Raw genomic sequence first — 17,056 nt, 5'->3', positions numbered from 1 at the left:
TAATTTAATTTAATTTTAATTTGTACATTGCACTGTTTTAATTTGCCCTGTAAACCGCCCTGAGTCCTTCGGGAAAAGGGCGGTATATAAATCGAAACAAACAAATATTAGAAATATATAAAATCATGCATGACACAGGTAACATGGATTTTTTTTCCCTTCCTCCTCTGGCAATGTTAAAACTTTACATCATCCATTGAAATTAAATATAGGGACTTTCAGGACAGATAGACAGGAAGTAATAGTTAAACTGGTTAAATTGTGGAATTTGCTACCAGCAGTCTTACTATTGGCAGCAAGTTAGAAAGGTTTGAGAGCAACTTCTCAATCACAAGCAGCCTGTCTTAAATCCTGTTTGTGTGGAACAACTATACAGTGGAGCTACTCCTATAAGCTTCCCAAACATAACCTGTTATCCACAATGCTATACTGATGCTAGACTAGACAGGCAAGACTAGATTTTTACATTCTTATGCCACTATTTGAGAAGGATCTCTTAATAAGTTTTACTAGTTAGATGTATTTATCCAAATCTAGGCTGGTTTCCAACAGAACACTTTGCCCATTTTGCAATTCCCTCTCATTAAGCCAAATATAAATCATATTCAAGATCAGTCAATGGTTTTTAAGAACATACATATTTTATATAAAAACCCCCTCCTTCCTAGCCTGAGAACAATTGGTTATTTCTGTATTTATCACAAAATCTAAAATGTAGAATTTGTTTTCAATTTAGTGTTTATGACAGAAATAGATGAATTGTGAAGGGGGCAGTCTCTGAATATGCAGGTTAGTTTTCCTTAAGCCATGAATTATTATTAGAATTGTCCTTTAAAGGCCAAAAGTACAATTAAATCAGGGACACTAGGACTGAATGGCATGCAAGGGTGGGACACGCTGGAATAAAAACTAAATTTGAATTAAGTAAAAGAAAATGGAAATTAACTCAAAATGGTTATTTCCCATATAATTAATAAACTCTTCCTCCTGGTGGATTAAAAATTATTATTCGGCAACAAGACTTTGGTTGAGAAAGCAAGTGGCCCTAGGGCCTAAAGATATGCACTCCTGCATTAAATGGATATTTGCATTTAATCTGCAATGATTTTAATAAGCCAAAGGAACCAGTAGGGATGGCAAAATAATTAAATCAAAACTGGCATCAAGGGAGAATTTAACCTTTTCCTTGGTTAAGGAAAGCCAAGAATTTTCTTTGCTTTGGGGGTAGCCTCTGGGTATTAATTTTTTCCCCACCAAACTTTCTTTAATTAATTTGCATTTCAAAAGATCAGTACATTAAATGTAAGGACTAGCTTAGTGTCAAGTAAAATCTTGCCTACAAAAGAAAGGTTTTCAAGGCTGGTGAGCATATTTTCTTAAGAACTGTTCTTTGCCATTATTTCATGCATTATCTTCTCTATCTTTAAGTTAAGCCTACACAAAGGCTTTCTCTGCATTTCTGTACAGTACACAGTTATTGCTCTGCACCATTTGTAACAATCAAATACACAGTAACTACTGAGTGTGGGATTTAAATTCCTGATTTCTGATTCTGAAAAGATGACACGGAAACCCTAAGGGACAAGCTGTTGCAGAATGATAATCCATTCCAAATAAGTTATAGCTAAGCTTTTAAGTCATGGTCTTGCCACAGCCACTATTCAAAATAACGCAGACCTGAAAAATGAAGGAACAGGTACTTGGACTTCTGCTTCACTGATTTAATGATATTTAATGATATTTGATAGTTAAGCTTCTCTCTGACTTAGCTCTGTGCCTTCAGGACATGTCCTAGGAGTATGTTTCCAATCTATTAATAAGATGGTTTCCAGTCATAGACAGTGGGGAAAAAGGGCAGGGAAAACCTTTAGTTGGTGGCCTGGAAAAATAAAAAAACAACCATTTCTGTTATTTTCTTTTTTCCTACTGTTCTTCTGGAACCCAATTAGTTGAGAGACAGAAGACTAATCAACATTGCCAGGTAACCATATGTCAGTGTACCCTCTCTTCAGTACTATCTCCTGCTCTCCCCCCCCCCCCCAGGATCCCTCACATGTGACTGAGGGGCCGCTCATGAAGTGCCAGGCCGCTGGGTGAGTCCTTCCTTAGCAGTCCTATTGCACTGAATCACCACCCTCCATTGTACTAAGGACACATTTTATGAAACCATTTTTTAAACAAAGAGCTGTGATACCCTACCTCCAATTTAGGGGCTTCTGCATGGCTCTTTCATAATGTCCTTGACCTGTTCCCTTCTGCCCTTTAAATGCTGGGATGATGTACCTCTTTAGCTTAGAAAAATTCTTCATATCTGAAGACTTCATGCACAAGTTAGGGTTCTGACAAGAGCTTGAAAACCTGGTCTATTACAAAAGATATTTGTCTCAAACCTGGTAGGGCAATGAAGGGTTGAGGTAAACAGGGAAATTCTTGTTTCTCTTTTGCACAATGGCAATACATTGGGGTGGAGACAGATTTACATAATGTGCTGAAAATTTTTCCATTTTATCCATGTATAAAATATTCATCTTCATATCTAAAATATTCATATTCTCCTATGAGAAGGAAACATAGAGCCAATCCTCTGGCTTATGTCCAGTCCTATTATACACCCATTATAATATAATAACTTGAGAAAGTTATGTCTACTTTATGTTGCCTTCATTTCTGGAACTGATCCATCCCAATGTAATATACAACATTGTCTGCTATGTTAATCCTAACCAGGTGCTTTTATAAAGAATTTTAATCCTTTCTGCTAATATGATGTACTTATTTTGTACTTATTTTGGCTTCACCTGGAACAGACTGAATATAAAAGAAGAGGATGATTGTACTGTTAACATGAATAAGTTAAAAGAACAAGGTTAGGTACCTTATGAATGTTATTACAGAACAGAGGAAGCTTTTGGAATTTAGAAATTTAAATTGGTGTGCCTCCATTTACTCTTAATATATAAACCTTAATACATAAGAGCTCTAGAATCACATAGCAGCAAGACAAACCTTTACAATATACAAGAACAAATAAATCTGTTTCACTATGGCATTAAATGTCATTTACAAACATTTTTGTAAATGTTTCTTCTAAGATTGTGGTAAATATAACAAAGGTAGGCATGGCAACGGATATACATGCAAACAGATAACCCTTTAGATTCTTTCAACAGTAAATCATTGGGGAAGCTAAAAGCATCACCTCTGGAGCTGGATACTACATCAGAAACATTTCCTCATCAAACATGTAACACAAAAATCATATGTATTGCTATCATCTCAAAAATTATAAAGAACGGTTGCTGGAATTAGGTATGTCTAGTTTAATGAAGAGAAGGACGAGGGGTGACATTATAGCAGTGTTCCAATACCTCAGGGGTTGCCACAAAGAAGAGGGAATCAAACTATTCTCCAAAGCGCCTGAAGGCAGAACAAGAAGCAACAGATGGAAACTAATCAAAGAGAGAAGCAGCCTAGAACTAAGGAGAAATTTCCTGACAGAACAATTAACCAGTGGAACAACCTGCCTCCAGAAGCTGTGAATGCTCCAACACTGGAAGTCTTTAAGAAGAGATTGGACGGTCGTTTGTCTGAATTGGTATAGGGTTTCCTGCCTGAGCAGGGGGTTGGACTAGATCCCTTGCAACTCTATTATTGTTATCGTTGTTATTGTTAAAATTAAATGTATGTTGGAAAAGTATCCAAAGCACACTTAATATGTGCTAAGATTAAAATGGTAATGGATATTTATAAACATACAACTGCAAAAAAATGTGATGAGAATTATAAACTTAAAGAAGGTAGATATTAGGACCTCAGTAGTTCAAAGTTAAGATATCTCATTGTAGGAAAATTGAAGGACATTAAGTCTGCTAACAATTAAATAATATGACACCTGCCAAGCATGTGTTTTACCTCATTTCCCTAAATCATATACTGCGAGCCACCAAGTTTTAGAAAATGAATCTTGGTTAACATTTCAAAAAATTGATTTTCATTGGGATGCAATGTAAACACAGAGAGAGGGAAGCAAACAAACAGAAGTAAGGGAACCAATACTAGGTAAGCTTAGTAAATCCACAATGCTGGTTGAGGGGAGAACACAGAAAAGCTGAGTCCAAGATGTACTTAACAGCAGAGGCCCTATTGTTTATAACAATGACATCCCTGCTTCTTTTCAAAATAAAGTTTAATTAAAGACATTAAAAAAACCATAGCTATTCTTGTTTTGATTCTATTAAAGAAGGGGTATTGAATGCATTTGTAACAAGCAGCTATTATCTTCTTATCATCCTTATATCCCATTTAAATGTTTTGTAGAATACTCCTTTAAATTATCTTAAAGCTTCTAACATTTTGCGTAAAAAAATAAGAAAAATGAATCTACATAAGAGATTCTTTGCCAATGCAAAAATGCTTAAGGCAGAAAAAAGCTTTTTTTCCTGTAATAATATTCTCCAGAGTTCATCTTTCGACCAAGGGAAGGGACCATCAAGCCAAAGTAAACTCACATTATTGACCATTACATTTATAAGCCAACAGATGCCAGGTTTTTCGTTCTCTGTAAGTAAGTGAAGTCCTTTAAAATGAACCATATATAACATGTTTTCTCCACCCTGTAAAGAGATAGCCTCTCCTAGAGGGTTTCAAGCTTCAAATAGCCAAGGAATTCATATCAGCACTCTGCCAGTAAAGAGAAAATTATGCTGCCTAAAATTAAGTGCAATATTCCAAAATGCCATCTAGGGAGCATTTTAAAGAGTAGATTAAATGCGCCTCAGGCATTTGAACACTAGAAAAAGTCTCCCAGACACTGGAACATCTTTCATTGTGACTATTTATTTATTGTTTCCATTAGATATTTTGTAAGGGTTTTTTTAATGACATCATTGGGGTAAAGAACTCCTTGGCAGTAAATACTGAATTGGTTCCTATAAACTAGATATACTGTCACACCAATGGCAAGAACATGCAAACATTTTTGAGCCTTCAACATAGAATAGAAAGCAATGCTATTATAACAAGCTTTTGTAAATTTATGAATAAAATTATCTTGTGTTATTTTACATTCAACATATAAAATTAAGGCATGCAGGTACAGCTTCGTACTACGTAAAAAAATTATATAGATAATGCATTAGAGGGATAAAAAAACAACATATAGATGTGATGGTCTGAATCCAAAGACTAGTACACAGGAGAAAAACTTTGGATAACTGCTTACCATACACCAATAAATGTGGGAGATATAATGAATGAAAAAAAAAATCTGTTAAAATGTGTTTGCTACAAAGTCTTGAAAGAGATCATGCAAAATTCTCTTTCACTAAAGTTGCTTGTCCATCACTTCTCATGAAAGTTAAGTCAGTAACAGGCCGTTTAGATCAGGCGTCCCCAACTCCCAGTCTGTGGACCAGTACCGGGCTGCGGCATGCCAGCAACTGGCCCACACAAACAAGGAAAGCCCCATCCACAGGATGCAGGCAACACACAAAACCACGCCCCCTCTGGTCCATGGAAAAACCTCTCTCCACATAACTGGTCCCTGGTGCCCAAAAGGTTGGGCACGTCTGGTTTAGATGTAGCAGTGTGTTCTGCTAAAAATAAAACTTTTTGAGCCAAATCAACAAACATAATACATGATGCATACTCTGTATGTTCTGTTGCTAATAACGTATAAACATTTGCACTTAGACTCACATATAGTAAAAGATAAAAGACTCTCTTGAGCCAAAGGTTGAATCTATATGTACAAGCCCACAGTTTTCTTGCCAAATACAGAAGGGATTTCCCATTGTCTTTTCCTAGGATGATTTTTTTACTGTCATAGTTTAGCCAACCGCCCTGGGATTTGTTAATACAATATTGTATCAAACTACTAAACAAGTCAATCCTACTTTAGATTCCTTTTGAGATTAGTCCAAGTTACCTTTAAAATATGTGTACAACTTATGTTAGTAAATGAACTGCACTTACAGCTCAGTCCTAATGCTTTTCACTTACACATAAAACCAATTACCGTACTTTAAATTGGATTTATTTCCATGTATGTTTTTCCATGTAATTTTTTCTTTGAGGGAGATGGGCAACTTGGAAATGTGAAGTACAAATAAAATAAACATTTGATTACGATTCCTGAGAAATATAATCAATGCAAAAAGTACTATATTGAAGACACTACCTTAATTTTGAGATAATTTCTTCTTTTTTTCTTCAAACTTTACTGGCTAGTTTCTACAACAGAATTTTAAAAATGTCCTTCAACCTTTTTCTTTTTTTTAAAGAAATCACCCTGAAACATAATAAACTAAATTAGATTAGATTATCATCCCTTCTTCAGAAATTGTGTGGCTTTTCTGGCTATGCAACAATTTTTTTCCTTAGTTTTCCTTGCCACCTTCCCTTTTTCTTAGAAAAATCTTCTAAACCATGTCAAATTTAGGACGTCACGTGATGTCACGTGACATATCGGAGCTTTTTCTCCATCGCCGGCAGTGGGGTGGGTGCGGTTTCCTGATGACGCATCCGGCCTGCGGGCCGGCAGTTTGACACCGCTGTTCTAAACATTCATAGTAGACTTGGATGCTACAAAAAAGATATGGATGTGTGTGTATGTGTTGCAACACTGTTTTGCTGACAAGCACAATTGAAGGCAACATAATTCATTTTTCTAGTTATTTTGGAATGGTAGATGGTATGTGTTATTTCATTTCTTTTAATGAAATAACCCTGACATTTTAAACAATTTTCACCACAAACATATCCCTCTACATTGGTCTATTTCTCCTTACATAGAGTGTTCTGAGGAGCCCTTGAGCCTGTTTCTCTCTTTACAGGAAATACTGAATGACATTTATTTATCCCATCCTGAAGCAATATTCTGCATTAAGTCAGAACCTTATTTGTTGTTTCTTCTGTCTGATCAGGATTCCAATGTTTCCTCCAAGGCTGCTCAAATTTGTGTTTCTACTTATTTTTTCTTCTTCTATCTTTCTTCAATCATGACCAATTATCAGACTCTGCCTGGACCAGTCCCTGAAGTTTTCTTGGCAAGGTTTTTCCAACACATGTCTATTAATCTTGGTGATTGCCCCTACCATCTTATTTTCTATGTTTACTTTCTTTTGCAACTGATGCTTACTTTTGACTATACCTATTGATTTTAGGTATGTGTGTCTCTGCATTTATTTGATATACGTATTTGATGTATCTTGTGTCTTCCGGCAATAAGGCCATAATAAAGATAAAGATATACTTGAAAGATTCAGCTGCTGCTTGTTTGAATAATTCCTGCTGTGCAAACTTTCACAAGGGGCCCTTTGCAACTGTGCTCTCAGGGAACAATTTATATAAAAGCAACTACACAAACAAAATATTTAAGAAGACCTGTTTAATTATAGGACTGAGGCACTGAATACTTTGGAGCATTTCAAGTAAACCAAGTATCCCAAGGCATATTCTTCTTACTAAAAGAAGAAAACAAAATGGAGTTAAAAGATTAAAAAAGGGCATCTTATCAATTCTACAGAAGGACTTTTTCATCATAAGCTACAACAGTCATTTCATTTGGCCAGGCATATAGCTACATTATATTGAATAGATTTGAAAATCAAAAATATGGAAGGCATGGTTTCCAATATCCATTTTTTTTTGCAGCTGCCTGATTTTTAGAATCAGTTAATATCAGTGACTTGCATAGGACCTGACAATTATCAATGGCAGGAAGCAGCCCAATTATAAGTACATTTTATAGGCATTGCAAATAGCAATAGCACTTAGACATATATACCGCTTCATAGTGCTTCACAGCCCTCTCTAAGTAGTTTACAGAGTCAGCATATTGCCCCCAACAATCTGGGTCCTCATTTTACCGGCCTCAGGGGGATAGAAGGCTGAGTCAACCTTAAGCCAGTGAGAATTGAACTGCTGGCAGTCGAGAGAATTAGCCTGCAATACTGCATTCTAACCATTAAGCCACCATGGCTCTTGGGTCCCCAACCCCCCGGTCCGTGAACCAACACTGGTTCATGGCATGTCAGAAACCAGGCCGCACAAACAAGCGAAGCCCCATTCCCAGGATGCAGGCAGCACATGAAACCACACCACCTGAAGTCCACGGAAAAACCTATCTCTACAGAATCGGTCCCTGGTGCCCAAAATGTTGAGAGCCGCTGTCTTACTGGGTAGTGGATAGACACCCCAATATTGGAAAGTATGAATTTTTCCTCTAACAAAATACGGTACAATTAACAGCTTCAAGTTATCAGAAGCAATCTCACATCAAGTAATTGAATAAATGCGTTGTAAAAGTTCAGCAAAGATTGGAACAACACCACAACTACTTTGCAAATAAATAATCCATTCTGATGGCTCTTTGTCAATAAGATCAACAGAGGGACCTGATACTGAAAGTGAAAGAAACGCACCTGTTTCTGGCATACCAGTCTGACTGAAAACAGTCTTCAGCTCTCTCAAATAAAGGCCCAGGGTGCCAGTTGGCTGTCAATTAATTTTCTTCTCCCTTCATTACATAATTAGCTGAATTAATTTACTAAGACACTGCAGCATGGGAGCTGTTATCAGGATGAGGTCAAATATCAAAAGATGTATCTTAAGAAAAACATCTGAAAGTAATTTAGTGCAGACAAGGGAGCATTATTAACTACTGCTTTAAAAATGTAGTTCTCTTTCACCACTTTTCATGACAGCCATAAATGGCTTCTTAGAAAAATTATAGCTGATGAGGGAATCGTTTACCTGAGATTCCTCTGCACACGCAACATGTTGGCCGTAAACATTGCAATATTATTTTTAACGCACTGAAAACAGAAACAGAAAACTACAAGGCTTAAGCTATATGTCGTTCTATTGCTGAGGAAGGGCATGATTTTTTAGAGATGTTCTCTTAAACTCAAATGGCCATACTCTTCAGAATATATCGAAGTTTTAATTTTTTTTTAAATTACAAAGAATGTCCCTCAAGTCTGAGTATCTAAACATTATACACTGTTTTATTAGTTTTTCAACACTACCACAACTTTTAAAAAGAGACTAGATTTGAAAAGTGGGGGGGGGAAATCACTGTTTTTGTCTTCTATTGAAACCATATTATTAAAAATGCTGCCTTAAGACTAAATAATTGAAAACTAGGACTAACAGCTAACAGGGATAGAAGAAAATACAACAGCAAAAAACTGGCAGGGAGAAATAGACCAATATGTAATCTGTAGATATTAAGAAGCAAAGCCATTTTACCCCAAAATATTAATGCCTCATCCTATCAGACCATTTCCCCCCTCCTCTCTTCTCACTCTCACATTTATGAGCGCTGATTTGTGTTTTGAAATAAAAGGTTGTAAACCAATTCGTTTGTACCATCAGAAGCCTTTTTCATCCATCAGAGAGTTATATTAAGGGAACAGAAAATTAGCCACACAATATATTATCTCCTAGGATTTTCTGAAAATTCTCCTAATTTCTAAAGGAAGTTTATTAGAAAACGGAAGGTTCTGAAAAATTCATTACTCCTTTCACTACTAGACTAAAAAAGCATGAAGGAAAATTTGGATAGATTTTATTACTATTCTCTCTGTCCATCCTCTTTTTAGTACTATTCCCAGTACTACAAGAATACTGTCTTTTCTACGCTGCAGACAGGAATTAGTGGCCCCTAGAGTCGAAAACGACTAGCACGTATGTGCGGGGGAACCTTTACCTTTACCTTTAATGTAGACAACCCCTGAGTCACAAATGGTCCCCCACAGGCTTTTGGGTGAACTGCAGAGCTCTCTTCTACAGTTCATCCTCATCTTATAGCCACAATGGGCCTGAAGTTTTGATTGTAAGTCACTGATGGACCATGTCACTGGACTCAATTTTACAACTGTGTCTACAATTGTTACGTGAGTCATTAAGAGAATCACACAGTTATTAAGTGAAGGAATGGTTGTTAAGCAAATCCAGCATATCCAATGGAAGTTTTTGGCCAAATTGCATGGCCAGGTGACCACAGCACACTGCTACTGATCATAAATGCAAGCCAGTTGCCAAAAGCCCAAAATGTGATCATGTGATTTCAAGGATGAATAATAAGTAGCTTTTTTGAAGTCTGTTGTAACTTCAAACTGTCATTAAGAAACCAGTCCTAAGTCGAGAATACTTATACATTTATTAAGTTTCTGTGCCATCCATCTCATATATAGTGACTCTGGGTGGCTCAGTTTGAAATCTAATTTTTTGACAAACAACAGTGGGTTCATTTCTACAGACAGCTTCTGGAATTGGAAAAGCTCATGGTCCCCAAACCAAGATCTGCTATATTTATCCCTTCCCCTGCATTTAGTCCATGAGACTCCATCTCTCAACTTGTATCTGCATAACAGTATTTTCTGGGATAGAGAAGACCTCAAGAGAAAGGAATAACGGGGAAAAAAGTCTTGTCACATCTAAATGCAGAACTATTATTTTAAGCATGAGAAGAAGCATTTTCACACTACACTAAAATTTGAAAGAGCTTCCTTTAACATGGCACAATAAAGACCAAAGAGCAGCAACAATTATCACCCCCGAAACAGCCAAGTGCTTTATCTGAGAAATAAAGTATATAAAATGAAGATTTGATTAGGTTGTCTAAGAGGCTCTTCATTTTGCTAAGAAAAAGTCACCTTGTGTGTGTGTGTGCGTGTGTGTGTGTGTGCGTGTGTGTGTGTGTGTGTGGAGAGAGAGAGAGAGAGATTCTGTTTTTAAAATGTCTCACATTTTAAAATATTTCAACACATTAAAAATAATATGATTTAGGTACTATAAAAATCCTGTAATTTAGATTAGCAAATGCCATTTCTTTTATCTTTTTTTTAAGAATTGAGAGAAAAGAGTAGAAAGGCAGCTTTTCTTTTTAATTATGACAAGCACCAAAAATTACAACATATTGTATCTAAAATTAGGTAAATAAATCATCCCAGCTTTAGATGTATTGATTCTGAACAAAAGCTGCTTTCTTTTACATGGAGCCAACTCAATGAGTAGAGCAATTAAACATCACAAACTGTTGAAAGTAACAACCCAGAACACACTCAAAAATGACTTTTCCTGATTACTGCTAGCTCTCACAAATGCTGATACTAGTGAAATATGCTTGTTTCAGAACTTGCAGGTTTTTCAGACTTTTTATTTTAATACTTCATCAGGAACTGTCTGCACAAAAAAACAGCTCTTTCCGGTAAACTGCCCTAACCCACTATTTTTTTTAGAGAAAGGAATCCACAAGTATTACACCATTACTTAATACTCCCAGATAAGGATAAATAAATACCAGATTGGTCAACCTTAAGATGATGCATACAGCAATCTATTCTTCTACAAACACCAAAAATGTAGTCAGTGATACAGTATATGTGCTAAGGAGAAAGACACCAAGTTCTTCCCCCAGATAATACTGGGAAAGACCACTATGTAAAACCCAGAGGAGCCAAGGGCTAGTAGTATAAAGCATACTGAAGTGGCTGAATCAGTAATCCAACATGGGACAAAGCAGCTTTTCATGGTTTGATTACTGGACCAGGCATACACTTAGATAACAATAGACTTCAAATAGTTGAGAGGTATTCTTCAATAAAGAATAGGTGTGAACAGTAAAGATAATTATAGGTAATCCCAAACTGCAAACACACACTTTATTTTATTAAGATGAGATATGAATAAGCCTTTAGCCCATGTCTGTCTGTCTGTCTCCTCTTCTTCTTCTTCTTCTTCTTCTTCTTCTTCTTCTTCTTCTTCTTCTTCTTCTTCTTCTTCTTCTTCTTCTTCTTCTTCTTCCTCTTCTTCTTCCTCTTCCTCTTCTTCTTCTTCTTCCTCCTCCTCCTCCGTCATCATCATCCTATCCACTGTCTATCCACTGCAGGATGAAGGCCTCTTCTGCATGTTTCCAACCAATGCCCATGGATAGTCCATTAGCCCATGTATAATCTCTTTTGTACAAACACAATAAAAAGAGAAGCCCGCCATTAAACAATATTTACAATTTTGTCCATACTGAAAAAAACTATTGTGATTATTGTGAGGAAGCAGAGCAATATGGAATAAACTTCAAATCATGGTTTAATATGATTGACTTGCTGTAAAAAGAACAACTATAGTTTCCTGACTGAGGCATATAAGCAAACCAAGCTTAGGAACCTCCTGATTTCTTAGCATATTCCTTTGGAGGGAAAATGGATATCTCATAGTCAAAGGCAACTTGATAAAAACATCACAAAGTTTATTCCCCCCTCCCTTTTTTTAATTGACTGATACATGGAGATTTTTCTGAAGGGGAATAAGTTCTTTAAGGCTGTTTTAAGGAAATTTGGGGAGCAAAGGTGTCATGCTAATTAATTCTTATGTTTCATTAATGATTGTAAAAATGGAATATGGTAGTTCCACTCCACAATTATCTTAAATTCAGAAAGGAAAAGACTAAATGTATGGGCAAAAGGGCCTGCTTACTGAACAAAGGTAAAACTGAAAATATTATCGCATGTCTGTTCTTGGACCGTTATATAAATTAGCAACAACACCGAAATAATGGACAATTTCCTCCTCTCCCCTGGCAATAATAGTTCACTAAAAAACAAACAAAAACCTCTACATTTTCAACAAATTTATACTTCAGATATAATATTTTGTATTAATGCAGAGCGCTTTGACATTTGTCCAGTTAAGATTTACTTGCCTTTCTCAAGATGCTTCAAAGTAAATTTCTATAAATAATATGCAATTTATTATAGTCTACCATCAAAGTTATAGCTCAGTGCACTCCTTTCACCTTCTCAGTAGGATTCTGGGTAGACATCGAGAAGACTGTGCTATGTGTAGTACTGTTTCTTGCAACATCTGATTCCAAACTGACAGGTTCAAAAGTCAGATTTACCAAGAACTTTATCATTTATTTAACATTAATCAGGTTTAACCCTAAAAACATCAAGGCCTACTATAGCATTTGGTTTCTTGGAGATGACACATCATCCCACTTCTAAATAATCAGGAAACAATACCACTAAGACTTAACATGTGCGAAGGACACATCTAAAATGTTTAATTTTTGAAAAAAAGTTGAATAAAAAATTTTCATTGAGTTGTAAAAAGATTGCAAGGAAATTGGCAGACTAGAGCATTCATGGTATAGCAGTGAAATGAGTGAAATAGAAACACTATTTAATTTACAACTAATTTGCCTTAACCAGGCTACTTCATTGCATGCTATCAACTAGATTGGAAATATCTTTACAGTGGGTAATCATCACACGCCAAACATTTCCTCATAGAAACAAATGTTCTAGAAATTAGGGTTTCAATAATAATAATAATAATAATAATAATAATAATAATAATAATAATAATAATAATAATAATAATAATAATAATTAATTTTTATACCGCCCTTCTCCCGAAGGACTCAGGGCGGTGTACAGGGCAATACAATAAAATACAATATATAAAAATTAAAAGAAATATTAAATACAATAGCCCAATTCAATAGATTAATACAAAACGTTAAAATACCCCTAAACCCATCAGACCAGGCCGGCTTGTTCAAATAAATATGTTTTTAGGTCACGTCGGAAGGAGCGAAGGTCGGGAGCCGTCCGGAGCTCCACCGGTAAACGGTTCCAAAGGTCTGGCACGCCCACAGAGAACGCTCTCCCCCTGGGGGCCGCCAGTCTGAAGAAGCATTTCAGACTTCATGTGAGCACACAGTTGTTCATGAAAGCAGCCACACCACTTTTTCAGGCTTCTACAAAAGTCTAAATAAAGTTGCTGCTGCCTTCAGTGTTGATCATGGACACTGTCTGAATAAAGTCCTTATGATTAATTATAAGGACATTAATTATTCAACTCCTTAAAAGTGCTGCATCTTTTTTCAGATTCCCATGGAAATTTAATTCTTCCAGATCATATAAAGACCCATTGGAAATTACATTCAAAAGGCAATAGGCAAGTTTATGAAAAACACTGAACCATTCTAGGCAAGAAAGAGCAATAGTTACCATCTTAACAGATGGCTTCCTATGCCCCTTTCTTATTTTGTTCTTTCTATAAAGACTTTTGGTGACATAATTCAGTAAGTATTTTATAACTAGTAGTGAGAATGCTGACGATGATGATCAATGACTATTAAAGTAGGAAGAGGAAAAATGCACTTCTGAAAAAGAGGCATCCTTAAGGTACACATCTGACCTTTCAAGTATAGCAAAGAGGAAACTTGCATTGTACCTACATTAGACACTAATCAATTGTAGAAAAAAAGCAACAAACTGAGCAAAGTTTTGCTAAAAATGTATGTTTTAAACTAACTTATTACTCAGGAATTCTGTTCATTTTATTAAACTGAAATCCCTGACTTTCAAAAGTGAAATGTATAATTTCCCATTGATGTGTAGAGAGCAAGTATACACTCACCAAGCTTCAGGCAGCAAAAAAGAATATTCATGCGGGGAGGTAGTTTCAGGAAAATTGGAGAGAACTGGCAGCCGATATGGGAGCAGAACTGATCCATGATATGTAAATAAAATCTCCAAGCCTCTTACGTTACTTTCCTAGACAAAGAGTTCTGTTTTAATATTCAGGAAAAATTATACGTTCTGCTTTAAAAAAAACTGAGCACAAAATTAATGGGAAGTCATGTAATTTTCTTCTTCGAAAAATATAAGTCAATCTCTAGGAGTATTTACTTACAGTATAGGAGGATTTTTTTTAATTATTTGTAAATTGGGATTAAGGGTACTGTTCCACATTTTCTAAGAATAAAAGACAGTTGAAAACTAAGAAACAATGGCACAAAGACGAATGACTGCAGAAAATACTGCTGAAATGCAGGAGTAGTCTTGAAGATTAACTGGTGCTTGGGAATGGCTATTTACCCAGTAAACGTTTACCCTTTTTGTTAGAGTTAAATAATTATCTGATAGTTTCCCTATAGTTAAACAGTTTTTTTCCAGCTTCTTCTGATCCGATTTCCATTCTGTTCTGTTTCCTGTTTTCCTCCCCCCCTCCCCCCCGTCCTCCTGGAAAAAGGGAAGGGATTTATTTGTTTCTATGTGCGAAAGTGAACTTATATATGAGACAAAACATGTGTAAGTTAATTTTACTAACAGAGTAGGCTTTTTATAAGCACTTCAACTGGTAGTAGAAAATTTATTTTGTGTGTGTGTGTGTGTGTGTGTGTGTGTGTGTATATATATATATATATATGTGTGTGTGTGTGTGTGTGTGTGTGTGTGTGTGTGTGTTTTCTGAGGTTTTCGCGGGTGTTCGTATGTGCATCTTTGGTTATTCGGGTTTTTCCCCGCGTAGAACTAAAGGTGTAGGGGCGACGTTTCGACAGAATCCCATCCGTCATCATCAGGCTGGTGGCTTCTGCTTCCTTCTTCTGGGAGAAGCATGTGGCTGTTTGTTCCTCTTTTTTAAACTGCCAGAGGGGGTGTGTTCTGTGGGTGGTGTGCTCTGATTGGGTGGGGGAGTAAGTGTGTTCTGATTGGGTGGGAGTGTGTTTTGAATGGTGGGTGTGTTCTGATTGGGTGGGGGTGTGTTTTGAGTGGATGGGCTGGTCTCAGCTGCCAGCCTTAGACCTGAGCTGGTGAGTTGTGCTGCTTTTGTTCGGCTTCGTGTTTGTGGTGGTGCCATGTTTTTATAGTGGGTGTCAGTTTGCTTATTGTGTGGTTTGGAGGGGTTTAAAGTGGCTGATGTTGCAGCTGTAGTTAGGTTTCTGTTTTGTGGTTGTGCCTCGTTATCATTGTGGGTTCGGATTTGCTTTTTGAATGGTTGTGTGGTGGTGATGTCATGTGGTGTTATCATGAGTTTGGGTCTATCATTCTTGGTGGTTGGGATTCGTCTGTCAATCAAGGCGGGTTTCCAAATGGTTGGTAGGCGAGAGGTATCATCTCGTTTGTTTATCGCAAACCTCTGCATGGAACACTTTGAAACCCTCGCTCTAGAAAAATCCAACCACAAACCCAAACTCTGGCTCAGATACGTAGATGACACCTTCGTAATCTGGCCACACGGCAAAGAAAAACTGGATGACTTCCTCACACACCTCAATAGCCTACACCCCAAAATACAATTCACTATGGAAACAGAAGCCAACAATCAACTCCCCTTCCTTGATGTCTTAGTCTACAAGAAATCCAACGGCTCCCTAGGACACACTATCTACCATAAAAAAACACACACAAACCGCTATCTGAACGCACTCTCACACCACCACCCAGCACAGATCAACTCCGTAGCCAAGACACTCATCTCCAGAACAAAACACCTAGCTGACGAACAACACCAAAAAACCGAACTACACACTCTCACTAATGTACTAACAGCCAATGGATTCCAAAGAAACACGATTACCAACTTAATCCGAAGAGAGACACCCACAAAAACCCAAGACAGAGAACAAGAAAATGGCAAAGCCCTCCTCCCATACTTAAAAGGGACCACAGACAGAATCAGTAAGGTCCTCCAAAAACACAACATCAAAACAGCATTCTACACAGACAGAAAAATATCCACCATCCTAAGAAACCCCAAGGACATAATTGGCTTAGAAAACCAAGGAGTATACGAAATCCCATGCACCACCTGCCCCACCACATACATCGGACAGACCAACAGAAGAATAAGTGCACGCATTGAAGAGCACAAAAACTCACTCAGAAAAGGAGAACAAACTTCATCCCTGGTCCAACACTTTGAAGCCACGGGACATGAAATTGATTTTAAAAAAACCAAAACTATCGCCAAAATTGAACATTTTAACAACAGAATAATCAGAGAAGCCATTGAGATAGAAAAACGCCCCCACAGCATAAACAAACGAGATGACACCTCTCGCCTACCAACCATTTGGAAACCCGCCTTGATTGACAGACGAGTCCCAACCACCAAGAATGATAGACCCAAACTCATGATAACACCACATGACATCACCACCACACAACCATTCAAAAAGCAAATCCGAACCCACAATGATAACGAGGCACAACCACAAAACAGAAACCTAACTACAGCTGCAACATCAGCCACTTTA

The 17,056-nt window shown here is 36.9% G+C and overlaps 1 protein-coding gene across 2 annotated transcripts in view; it reads right to left on the bottom strand.

Annotated features, from left to right (window-relative positions):
- NBAS (NBAS subunit of NRZ tethering complex) overlaps window positions 1-17,056 on the bottom strand; it is a 175,961-nt gene that overhangs the window by 107,857 nt on the left and 51,048 nt on the right. For both annotated transcript variants that reach the window (XM_083348576.1, XM_083348577.1), the window contains exon 21: window positions 14,434-14,570. In XM_083348576.1, coding sequence (XP_083204702.1) covers window positions 14,434-14,570 — 137 coding nt within the window. The remainder of the gene's footprint in view (window positions 1-14,433; window positions 14,571-17,056) is intronic.

This window comes from Vipera ursinii (genome assembly GCF_947247035.1).
Source record: "Vipera ursinii genome assembly, chromosome: 1".
Lineage (NCBI taxonomy): Eukaryota > Metazoa > Chordata > Lepidosauria > Squamata > Viperidae > Vipera > Vipera ursinii.
This window is presented reverse-complemented; position numbering and strand designations above follow the sequence as displayed.